General features: G+C 40.7%; 1 protein-coding gene across 1 annotated transcript; it reads left to right on the top strand.

The window, feature by feature from the left end:
- Positions 1–1,835: 1,835 nt before the first annotated feature.
- Positions 1,836–9,378, top strand: RFXAP (regulatory factor X associated protein). Its single transcript, XM_033235149.1, has 3 exons — positions 1,836–2,599; positions 5,415–5,522; positions 7,929–9,378. Exons 1-3 carry the CDS (start codon positions 2,000–2,002, stop codon positions 8,037–8,039), a joined length of 819 nt encoding a protein of 272 aa, XP_033091040.1. The 5' UTR covers positions 1,836–1,999; the 3' UTR covers positions 8,040–9,378.
- Positions 9,379–11,930: the final 2,552 nt, after the last annotated feature.

The following is an 11,930-nucleotide window of genomic DNA, read 5'->3' as shown; positions in this document are numbered from 1 at the left end:
TTCACCATGTTGGTCAGGCTGGTTTCGAACTCCTGACCTCGTGATCTGCCTGCCTCAGCCTCCCAAAGCGTTGGGATTACAGGTGGGAGCCACTGATCCCGGCCTTAAATTTAATCTTCATTAACATTTTCACTATCAGTTTCTTAAGTGCAGAGACAATCAACAATAAGTGTAAACCTGCTTTGTAGCGTTTGATAATTTCCCTGGTGTAAATACTCCAATAGTGGCTGATTTCAAGCAATCAACATGACATACCGAAGGCAGAGTTGGGAAAATGTGCAGTAACACACCACTAAATAATATTTCCGTATACAGGTACGACATAACCTTAAGAGCACAGATAACGATAAAACATAAAATAATTAGAAAATGAAGAGTTTTGAGATTTGTAATCTTTGTTTTATTGTTTTGTTTTGTTTGTTTATTTATTTATTTATTGAGACGGAGTCTCGGCCTGTCACCCAGGCTGGAGTGTAGTGGCGAGATCTCGGCTCACTGCAAGCTCCGCCTCCCGGGTTCACGCCATTCTCCTGCCTCAGCCTCCAAAGTAGCTGGGACTACAGTCGCCCACCACCACGCCCGGCTAATTTTTTGTATTTTTAGTAGAGACGGGGTTTCACCGTGTGAGCCAGGATGGTCTCCATCTCCTGACCTCGTGATCCACCCTCCTCGGCCTCCCAAAAAGTGCTGGGATTACAGGCGAGAGCCACCGCGCCCGGCAGTAACCTTAGTTTTTAATATAATCTTATTGTAAGTTCATGTAGTAAGATTTTTAATAATAGCAGTGTTTAATTTTTCTGCTAATTATACTTCTGAAATGTTAGCAACCAGGTATCATCAGTTGGCCCTAGCACACCACCGACTGCCAAGTTTTACTAATGAGGAAACTGAGGCTCAGAGAGGCTGTAACCAACTTGCTGTAGTCACACAGGACAGTACTACCTAGGTTGCTCTAATTCCAAACCTTCTCCCTTCCACTTGCCTCTCTTTAAAACATAACTGATCTACCTACATGTCAGCACCCAAACATCTTTATGTGAAGGGATTTATAGTTTGTTGAATAAAGTCATTGCTTTCCGGTAGGTGGGATGGGAAATCTGACCAGGCGAAAGAACAGGATGAAGGGAAAAAGAATATCTACTTAACAGTTCAGGATACGGCAGGATGTTTTCTCTCCTGGGATTTGGGCAAGCCAAGATTTAACAACCAGCAATTACCCAGCAACTGATAGAACTAATAGAACATTCATTGTTTTTTTTAAACTTTTGCCATTCAGTATTGCTTTTCACACATTTTCACTCTGTGAAATGAAAACGTTAAGACTTATCTCAGCAGCCACAGCAAAGATCAAGTATTAAAAATCAAGCGAGTTTCCAGGAGAAAAAAACAAAGTTAACCCTCAATACAAATACAACTCAGCCAAAGGTGTGGCCCACCCCTCTCCGCTCCACTATTTTCAAATAAGTCATTTCTGCCTTCATGGACTGCGAGCTAGTGACTCCAGGCTGTGACACCACTACATCCCAGCTTCAAATCTCCCCTTGCAGGCAGTTTGGGGGTAAATAATAAAATTAGCATCCTAACACTACAAGTCGTGAGACTGCTCAGGAACAATCTTAATTTGCTTACTGGAACTCCTGTAGAAGATGATTTGAACTGCTTTAGACACAATAGGTTCAGGTGGCGCTGCCTTGCCAACCACAGCCCCGCAGACCCGGTCTGCAAATCCCCCAGCAGGCCGAAGGCGCCGGATCAGCACATGCGCAGTCAGTCCCGTCGGCTGCGCGCTCAGCCCCGCCCCCAGAGGCGCCGCGCTCCATGACAGCCAGCGGGCGTACACACGCTGACGCGCAGGCTGCGGACACGCAGGCGCAGTCGGGGCGCCTTCGGGGCACCGCCGCTGTTTCCCGTAGCGTTTCTTGAGTATTTTGCAAAGTGCCGCTAGGCCAGGCAGGTGCTAAAAGCCCGGAGTCGTGGACCCCGGCCAGGTCTCAGCAGCATGGAGGCGCAGGGTGTCGCGGAGGGCGCGGGGCCGGGCGCCGCCAGCGGCGTGCCCCACCCCTCGGCCCTAGCCCCGGCTGCGGCTCCCGCCCTGGCGCCAGCCCCGGTGGCGACCGCGGCCTCGCAGTTCACCCTGCTGGTGATGCAACCCTGTGCTGGGCAGGACGAGGCCGCGGTCCCCGGAGACAGCGTTGGGGCGGGCAAGCCCGTTAGGTACCTGTGCGAAGGGGCCGGGGATGGCGAAGAGGAGGCTGGGGAGGACGAAGCGGACCTGCTAGACACTTCGGACCCTCCAGGGGGAGGCGAGAGCGCGGCTAGTTTGGAGGATCTGGAGGACGAGGAGACCCACTCGGGGGGCGAGGGCAGCAGCGGCGGCGCCCGGAGGCGGGGCAGCGGCGGGGGCAGCATGAGCAAGACCTGCACCTACGAAGGCTGCAGCGAGACCACGAGCCAGGTGGCCAAGCAGCGCAAGCCGTGGATGTGCAAGAAACACCGCAACAAGATGTACAAGGACAAGTATAAAAAGAAGAAGAGCGACCAGGCCCTGAACTGCGGTGGGACTGCCTCGACTGGCAGCGCGGGAAACGTCAAACTCGAGGTATCAGACTTAGCTGAGGCCTAGGGGTGGGCGGTGGAAGAAGAAACCCAATCTTAACGCAAACCTCATCTCCAGGGCCGGCCCATCCGCTTGCAAATGGGCCGGGTTGCAGTGACTGAGTTAGTGGTTGAGAATTAGAATGTTTGCCCTAAATTAAAGTTTATACCAACATGTGCAAAGCAGTAACAGTTCTGTTGCACCCATATGATAGGTGCCGAAATTTCAGTAAAAATAATGTGACATCGGCAGAGCTGTCATAGATCTGGGATATGGCTGGAAGGACACAGAGTAAATGTTCGGTCTGGTTCATCACTAAAGGAGACTTAGGAACCTAGCTGAAGTTGGTACTTCTGAGAAAGTCATCTCTTTCGGTTTTCACTACTCTGTTCTCAGTATCCAGTTCTCAGTACCTCTATTCGTAATAGTCCTTTATTTAATACTTTGTTTTTAGTGTCCTGTTCTGTTAACCCTCTTTCTAGTACCCTATTTTTAGTACTACTGTACTCAGTTGCCTGTCTGTAGTACCCCTGTACTTAGTACCCTTTTCTTACAACTCCGTTCCCAGTACCCCATGTTTAGTCCCTTGTTCTCATGTTCTCACTACCCCAATACTTAATATACCTTGTTCTCAGTATCCTTGTTCTTAGTACCCTGTTTTCACTATCCCTTTTCTTAGTACCCCTGATGGGGGGAAAAAAAGGATGATAATGGAGTCTAAGTCTCAAAAAACTTTTGGATTGTTTGATTTGAACTGAGTCAAAGGTAAAACCAGTGTTCTGGAGTTGGACTTCTGGGTGCAAAGCCCTGTTCCATCATTTGCTGGCTGTGTGGCTTGAATAGGTTATGAAACTCTGTAAAATGAGCGTTAAAATAGTATGTCATTCACAGTGTTGCTGTGAATATGTGAGCTATTCCATACTGAGTGTTCACATGGTGTCCAGCAACTGGTTAAAGTTTGCAAACCTGTGCTGTTATTATTGTCATTGTTAGTGGTATACTTTGAGGCTGTCACAGATAAGCAGATATTTCTTCTTGAGAGAGCTATGTAATCCCTCAGTGTAGAGAAAAATTTCATTTTGTTACAAGTGATCCAAGCCAAGTATGGTGGCAAGTGCCTGTATACGCAGCTGTACTCGGGAGGGTGAGGTGGGAGGATTGCTTGAGACCAGGGGTTCAAGGCTGCGATGAGCCTTGTTTGCATCACTGCACTCCAGCCTGGATGACATAGTGAGACCCTGTCTCCTTAAAAAAAAAAAAAGCGGTCAAAAAATTTGTTTCTTTAACTGCAAGCTGTCTTAGAGTCTTAGGATGTATTCTAAGTCTTTAAATTTCTTAGTTTCCGGCTGAACTTGAAGTGCTCCATTACTAAAATATTAGACCTTGTAATTGTTTACAAATATAATGTTCTAGGCCAGGCACAGTGGTAAACTCTGTAGGACAAAGAGCATTGAAAGTTTTTGAAAAAGAATTCCAACATCTGTACAAGTTTGGACTAGATGACTAAAGGTTATTTTCACTGCAAGCTTCTCCATCTAATTCAGTATCTAATATTTTGTGATATTAACCTTTTGAATTTGCATAGTGAGGTTGTGAGGGCGGAGGGTCCTGTACCGTCAAGTCAATTTCAGCATTCCATTATCTTGCAAATAAAAATTAAAGAATCTCATAAATAAAATCAACTCGGGGGTCGGTGGGGGAGGAAGAAGTTATTTTCGTTTCCTCTGGGTATTAGAATTTTCTTTTTACAGTTGTTATGTGTTGAGGCCTAAAATGTTTAGGGATGAAATGTTTTTGTAACATAAGGTTGGTAAACTTCTCATAATGAAAGAGATTAAGAGAATATTCTCATAGATAACTCAGAGGCCGGTAGAAAGAAGGCCAAGAGGAAAAAACAGCATGGATAATATTCTAAGTAAAGAACGAAGAGGTTAAATTCATGTAAAGTATGGCTTTCTGGTAAAACATTTATAGTTTTACATTTACTTCGTAAGAATTTTGGATGTGGTATTGTAGCATAGTTTTGTAAGAGTCAGAATATTTCAGTCAGCTAAACAATATTTTGTTATGCCAGCACAATTGCAAGTATTTAAGATGCAGTCAGGTACTGGGAGTACATATTTGGTAATAAGTGCGGCTGGTTTTGTTTTTGGGCAGTTAAATCTCAGGGTAATGGTATCGTTTTAGGACTTACCTGTTTTGTTCATACAGGTGGCAGGAGACTATACTAGTGCTTTTTCAAGCAAGTTTATCTAAATTTTGAAAGATTTGGTTATCAATTGCTTCTTTAAACAATATTTTACTACTCCCCCATTTGTTTTGGTGGTTAACTGGGTAAAAGCTATCAGATATCTTATTGAGCAGTGTATAATTTGCCTCTGAGTTCATATATTTCATCCAAAGGCAAGCAGATTATGTGTTGGCCTGGATAGCATTATAAAAAGAGAATGGTCAATTCCACTTGGCATTTTTTGTAATGTTGAAAATAGCTCACAAGTAACTCTGCCTCAATCTTAGTGGCCCACCTCTCACACTGTTACTCTATCACACTGTATCACACACTATTAATTTTGAGACCTGTCAAGAGACTAAAGAACCCAGGTTGAAAATCAGGTGGGAGAGGGAGCGAGAAGGAATGTTACATCAAATTAACTGCCATTATCTTGCCTATGATAATGAAGAACTTTCCAGTTCTACAGAGACTGGGCAAGAAGAAGGAAGAAATGGAAAGACCTGTTCATTACCTCTTTGAAATACCTGTAATCATGACTTATTACATTAACTGTTTATCTATTTGCATTTTTATCATTTATCCCAGGAAAGTGCAGATAACATACTCTCCATTGTTAAACAAAGAACAGGATCTTTTGGGGATCGTCCTGCAAGACCTACTCTTTTAGAACAAGTGTTAAATCAAAAAAGACTGGTAAATATCTGTTTGTAAATCAGTTATAAATGTGTTAACAAACGTTTTTTGTTATAAGTGGAACTATTGAGATTTTTGAGATTTTAGCACATGACATCACACTATACATCAAAATGAATTCCTAATAAGGAGTCAAAGTTTTAAAAAAAGAATCGAAACTTTACCTCAAAAATCTGTAACGAGATTTTTTTTTAGCTTACATAGACAAAATCACAGGGAAAAGATTATAAACTTGATTACATAAAAATGAATGCTATAGTCAAAACTAGTGGCAAAATGCACAATAACCTAGAGCAAAAATATGTACAACAAGTATAAAAGACTGAGGTTATTGTGGCTAGTATTTTATCACATAAAATATTCCTGGTTGGGCATGGTGGTTCATGCCTGTAATCCTAGCACTTTGGGAGGCCAAGTGGGAGGATCACTTGAGGCTGGGAATTTGAGACCATTCTGGGCAACATAGCGAGACCCCATCTACAAAAAAATTTAGAAAGTAGCTGAGTGTGATGGTATGTAGCTGTAGTCAAGAGGCTGAAACAGGAGGATTGCTTGAGCCCAGGAGTTTGAGGCTGCAATGAGCTGTGATCGTATCACTGTACTCCAGCCTAGGCAACAGAGCACCCTATAAATCACTAAACATGATCAGTTTCCTTATCTATATATAAAATATGTTTGCCTCTTTGACAGCTTCAGTCTTAACTGCAAAGAAAGGTTATTACAACAATTCCTATAATTTGATGAGGAAAACCTTTGACTTCAATACATTGCAAAAGATACAAACAGAAAAAAAAGGCGGAATACCATTAAATGATATGGAAAGGTACTCAATATCAGTAAAAATAAGAAGTGAAAATTGTTTAAACGATTACACACAATGATGCAATGATGTTGAGACTTTCATGAAATGGGCATTCTCCTGCAGTTAATGGCATTATATATTGGTATAGCACTTTCGGAAAGCAGTGGGCATTATGTACCAGGAGTCATCCCTTTTGACTCAGACATCACATTTAATATGAAGGCATTTACAGGACGTAAATCCTAAATATGGATGGAGTTAAACATAAAGATATTGCCAGGAATATTTTTATCATAAATAGTAAAAAGGTAATTGAAACAGCCTAAATGTCCAACGGTGTCATAACAGCTAAGATGATTTTTAAACAAAACTATTTAATAAATAGAAAACGTACTAAGATATAATACATATAATGTTAAAATCAGGATTTAATGATAGTATGTTCCCTTTATTCGGTTTATCTTTTTGCAACTTATTGGGGCCAAAGATGTTTTCTTTATAAATTTATGTAAGTATTTTATTATAAAAACATATTGGCCGGGCGCGGTGGCTCAAGCCTGTAATCCCAGCACTTTGGGAGGCCGAGACAGGTGGATCACGAGGTCAGGAGATCGAGACCATCCTGGCTAACACGGTGAAACCCCGTCTCTACTAAAAAAAAAAATAGAAAAAATTAGCCGGGCGAGGTGGCGGGCGCCTGTAGTCCCAGCTACTGGGGAGGCTGAGGCAGGAGAATGGCGTGAACCCGGGAGGCGGAGCTTGCAGTGAGCCGAGATCCGGCCACTGCACTCCAGCCTGGGCAACAGAGCGAGACTCCGTCTCAAAAAAAAACAAAAAAAAACACATATTAAGGGAGACTGTGGCAGGATGATTGCTTGAGCCTAGGAGTTCAAGACTGCAGTGAGCTATGCTCCCGCCACTGCACTCCAGCGTGGGGAACGCGGACCCTGTCTCTAATAATCATATGTTAATCATAGTCTGTTATATTTGTTATATTATGACAACTATATTTTAAAATGATGAGTGTACAGAAAGGTATTGGATGTTTTGGAGCAGTTCTATTAGTTTTTTTCCTGAAATTTTGGTATATACCTATATATATATACACACATATATAAATGCACACCTATACACACAATTTTAAATTTCTTTATGAAGACTTAGTTGGCTAATGAGAAACTTGACTTCTAGCACTAGTTTATATGTATGTACAAACTGGCATTTAGCTGCTCTTTTCACATGTGGCCCCCTTTCATCTCCATTTTTTTTCTTGCTATAATCCTGGGTCATTGCTCTTTGTTCTTACGTATTTCAAGAGATATTTGCTGGCATATTATAGAAGGCGTTTCCTTTGTGCACAAAGTCACCAATAACAGACTTCACCTGTTATTTTTAGGTTTTAGTATTTTGATGTGTGACATCACATTATTTTCAGTTTGCAGCTTAGTTGCAGTGCATCAGATGTAAAAGTGATTTTGATTCAGGCATATTTTAGTGAACATATTGTGTCATGTGTAGGGACACATCAGAGTAATTTCATAGCATGAAAACAGTCTAATCGCATAGATTAATGCTATTAATAATTTTTTTCTTTTCTTTCTAAGTCGTTACTAAGAAGTCCAGAAGTAGTGCAATTTTTACAGAAACAGCAACAACTATTAAATCAGCAAGTTTTGGAGCAAAGACAGCAGCAGTTTCCAGGAGCATCAATGTGAGGGAACTTATCAAGAACATCTACATGGTTTTTACCTTACTGTAATAGATGAGCATATTTTTTTACCAAACATAAATGGGGTAATAATATATGCCTGTAGAACATAAACATTTTCCTGTAAATGTATGTGTGCATTTGGGGATAAATAAGTATTGCACTTTGTGCATCTAATCTTTCAGATTACTATGAGTTTGAAGAAGTCAGCTTATCTTTCCGAAATAACATTTAATTATAATGTTTTTTAAAAAGATATTCCTCTTCAGTCATTGTTACTGAAGGTAATGAAGCAGTTACTTTCTGTGGAAGTCATAAAGTTAATAGATATTAATCTTGACTAATCTAGCTCAGTGGTTGTCATCAAGGGTCCATTTGATTGTCATAGTGACCTTGAAAACCACTGGTTTTTAGTGAGTGGTCAGGAATGCTAAATGTTCTGCAGTATCAGGGGTAGTCCCACATACTAAGGATTGTCTCACCCACAGTGCCAATAACACTCCTAAGAAATGTTGATGGCTATTTTGTGGTGCTAACATGTAGTTGGGGCACCTATAATTGGGTTCTCTTAATAACCTTTCTTTGCAGTTAAGACTGAAGCTATCAGAGAGGTAAGCACATTTTATATAGATGTAAGGAAAGTGATTATTGTTTAATATCTGTGAATTTAGGATGTGCATCTCTTTTTCAGAGGTGTGCTAGTAAAACCTGAGGGATTAACTAAGCACACTGGGATGTGTCTCCTACAGTTGGCTTCTGTCTTTCGTGTTACCTGTTAGTGTTGATCTCTTAAAGCAGACATTTCTTGTTGAATTTGTGAACAGTATAGATCTCAGCCCACCAATGCCAAGACAAAATTATTTTTCTTATACTTATTTTTATTAAACAAAATGAAAAAGATCCTTTTCAAAAAGGAGGTCCTGAAAATAAAACTAACAGTCCAGCATTTTGTCATTGTTTTTCACAATTGAGCTATCTCAAAACTGCTATTCCTATGTTCAAAAATGATGGGTAATCTGGATACTTTTTTCTTATACTTTCTCCTAGGAAAACTTTAAAACTTTAAAAAGGCAAACCTACCAATAGGAATAACAAATTAAATGTCAAGAGAGTATATCCAATATTAGGATATAAATGTATGTGTCTCAAGTTTAACTATACAAAAATTTGTTACTTGTTTTTTAAACTCTATATATAGTTAAACTTAATCATGGCTGTTCTGAGAAGTACTTATGGAAAGCAAGAATGTTTTTGTTCATTTTTTAATGTGTGTGTTTTTACTTGCATATCTGTTCAAAATGCTTTTAACAAAATTAATTCATTAAAGTCCAGTTGTTGACCTTTGAGTTGGCTGATTTCTTTATTCTGTTCTTTAGTTTATTCTTACTAGACGCAGAGGAATTCATCTACTGTCTGTTATTAACTGTTAGTTTATTCTCATACTTAGGATGTTGAGAGTTTTTTGAAGCTTAAGTTACCCTTTATGGTGAAAAACATTAGTTTATGCTTCTTCAGACGGAATAATGGGAAAGTATATTGTTGCTACTGCAGTTATGATGATGGTATAACCATGGTTATTAGTATGACAGCCAGCCAAATCTGTTCTCTAAATAATACTGTATGGAAAAGGATTGACAAGTGGCATTGAAGACTTGGCCTACTGGAAACCAGGAATTTGTAATGGCAATCTGCAGTTATGTGACACTGTTTCACTGGGCTCAGCCATCTGTAGTAGTAGGAAACAGATGACAGGCTTGATGTAGGGTTCATTTGGTGGAAGGAAGTAAGGGATGAGGATGTTAGGATGCTTCTGAAAGGAGTAGGAATAGGTTTGAGCTGAGCAGAGAAGAAATGAGGCTAATGGAGACTGGAGGTTCCTATGGCATTGCAGTGTAAGTGTCTGAAGAATGAGAGAGCACAAGGGATTTCAGCTAGGAGTCTGTGGACTCAGGAAGTGAGCAGTACTCATTACAATCAATTAGTGACAGCCCCAATTTTTATTCTATAATAAATCTTTATCAATAAATTTGGCCCTTAGAAATGCTCAGCAGCTAGACCATAAGGCTTCTGCTTGAAGAGTTGATTTGGAGCAATTAAATAAACAAGCCTTTAGGATTTAATGGCAGGAAAGTCACTCAGGCAGGACCCACCTCAAGGAGAAGCTCAAAGCATTTTGCTTCAGCTCATCAAGCAGAGCTCTGGAGCATTGCAAAAAAATGATTTTAAAAAATGGCAAGACAGAAGAAGTAGAAAACTATGGAATAATGTTTTGCTTCAGGTGTAGTTATGCAAACTGCCACAAAGGAAAATTGGGGCAATGGTGGTGTGGGATGGGAGGATTCAGTAGTCAGGAGACAATCTTTTGTTGAAATTATCTTTTATATTGCTTGAATTCTTACCATGCATATATGACCTTCTCAGAAATGCTGTTCTTACTACAAACTAAAAAAATATTGTTGGAAATTGGTGTCCAGACGCGGTGGCTCACGCCTGTAATCCCAGCACTTTGGGAAGCCGAGGAGGTGGATCACCTGAGGTCAGGAATTTGAGATCAGCCTGGCCAACATGGTGAAACCCCTTCTCTACAGAAAAAAAAAAAAAAAAAAAAAAATAGCCGGGCATGGTGGCACACGCCTGTAGTCCCAGCTACTCGGGAGGCTGAGGCATGAGAATCACTTGAACCCAGGAGGTGAGGATTGCAGTGAGCTGAGATTGCACCGCAGCACTTCAGCCTAGGCAACAAAGTGAAACTGTGTTTCAAAAAAAAAAAAAAATTGAGATGTATAGATAACTTATACTTACAGTTATTGCTCCGTTGTTTTCTATTTTTCTAAAAAATTTCGAAAAATTTTTTACTTGTGAATCTTTACATATATGTGACACTTATTTGTAGTGAGATTTCACCTTGGAGTTTACAGGCCGTCCTGGGGTCCAAAATATATACTTCCCTGCTGGAGATTCACCAAGAAAGTGTAATCTAAAGACAATATGACAAAATCTGCCAGTTTTCTAGCACTTTATAGTTTTCAAAACAATTCTGCATATTTGCTTGCTCTCCACAACAATCCCATAATGCATGCACAATTATTAGTTTATAAACACAGAAGCAGACTTGAAAAGGTCAAATCGCTTGCTCAAGACTGCACAGCTATTGGACTTAAATCCAGGCCCTCTGATTCCAAATAACTTACTGCACACTGTTGTAAGCTTTCGTCACAGGCCAATGCAATCTCGACATGCCCCTTGCATTCTGGCAGTGGAGGCACCATCACTGGGCCATAAGAATAAAGCCTGTGTACAAATTAAGCCTTGAGTTTTGGAATGTGTTAAAAGACAGATTTTATGTTGACCCTAATTATGCACTCCCTACCCTTTGAAAATTGCTAATAAAAACTTTTTGGTTTTACGGCTCAGGGAGCATCACGGAACCTGCCGACATGTGATATCTCCCCCGGACACTCAGCTTTAAAATTTCTCTCTTTTGTACTCTTTCCCTTTATTTCTCAGACCAGCCGACACTTTGGGAAAATAGCAAAGGACCCACGTTGAATTATTGGGGGCGAATTTCCCCCGATACTTGCTAACATGCTATTGGCCAAATTAGGTCACACAGCTAATCCAAAGTCATGCGGGTGGCCATCAACACTGGGATGTGTGTGGCTCACTGGAGGCCACTGAAGTAAAACCTCCCATAGTTACACAGTAAGTCAGTCAAATTCTTGGTTTATTGGACAGCTGACAGCTGTAAAAAGGACCCTATGTTAATGGAAATAGATACAACCTAATAACATGAACAATAATGGTTTTTAACCATTAACTTCCAGTGATGATGGTTCTGATTAGAGCACAAGATAACTAGTGAAATGAGAGTTCCCTTATCCCCCTTGCAGGGCATGCA

This window comes from Trachypithecus francoisi, unplaced genomic scaffold, assembly GCF_009764315.1.
Source record: "Trachypithecus francoisi isolate TF-2019V2 unplaced genomic scaffold, Tfra_2.0 Contig01461, whole genome shotgun sequence".
In the NCBI taxonomy this organism is placed as follows: Eukaryota; Metazoa; Chordata; class Mammalia; order Primates; family Cercopithecidae; genus Trachypithecus; species Trachypithecus francoisi.
This window is presented reverse-complemented; position numbering and strand designations above follow the sequence as displayed.

Excerpts from the sequence above, each read along its gene's own strand:
- RFXAP (XM_033235149.1), top strand. The coding sequence starts at position 2,000 with ATGGAGGCGCAGGGTGTCGCGGAGGGCGCGGGGCCGGGCGCCGCCAGC. Across the intron at positions 2,600-5,414 it reads CGGGAAACGTCAAACTCGAG|GAAAGTGCAGATAACATACT; the intron begins GTATCAGACTTA and ends CATTTATCCCAG. Across the intron at positions 5,523-7,928 it reads TGTTAAATCAAAAAAGACTG|TCGTTACTAAGAAGTCCAGA; the intron begins GTAAATATCTGT and ends TTTCTTTCTAAG.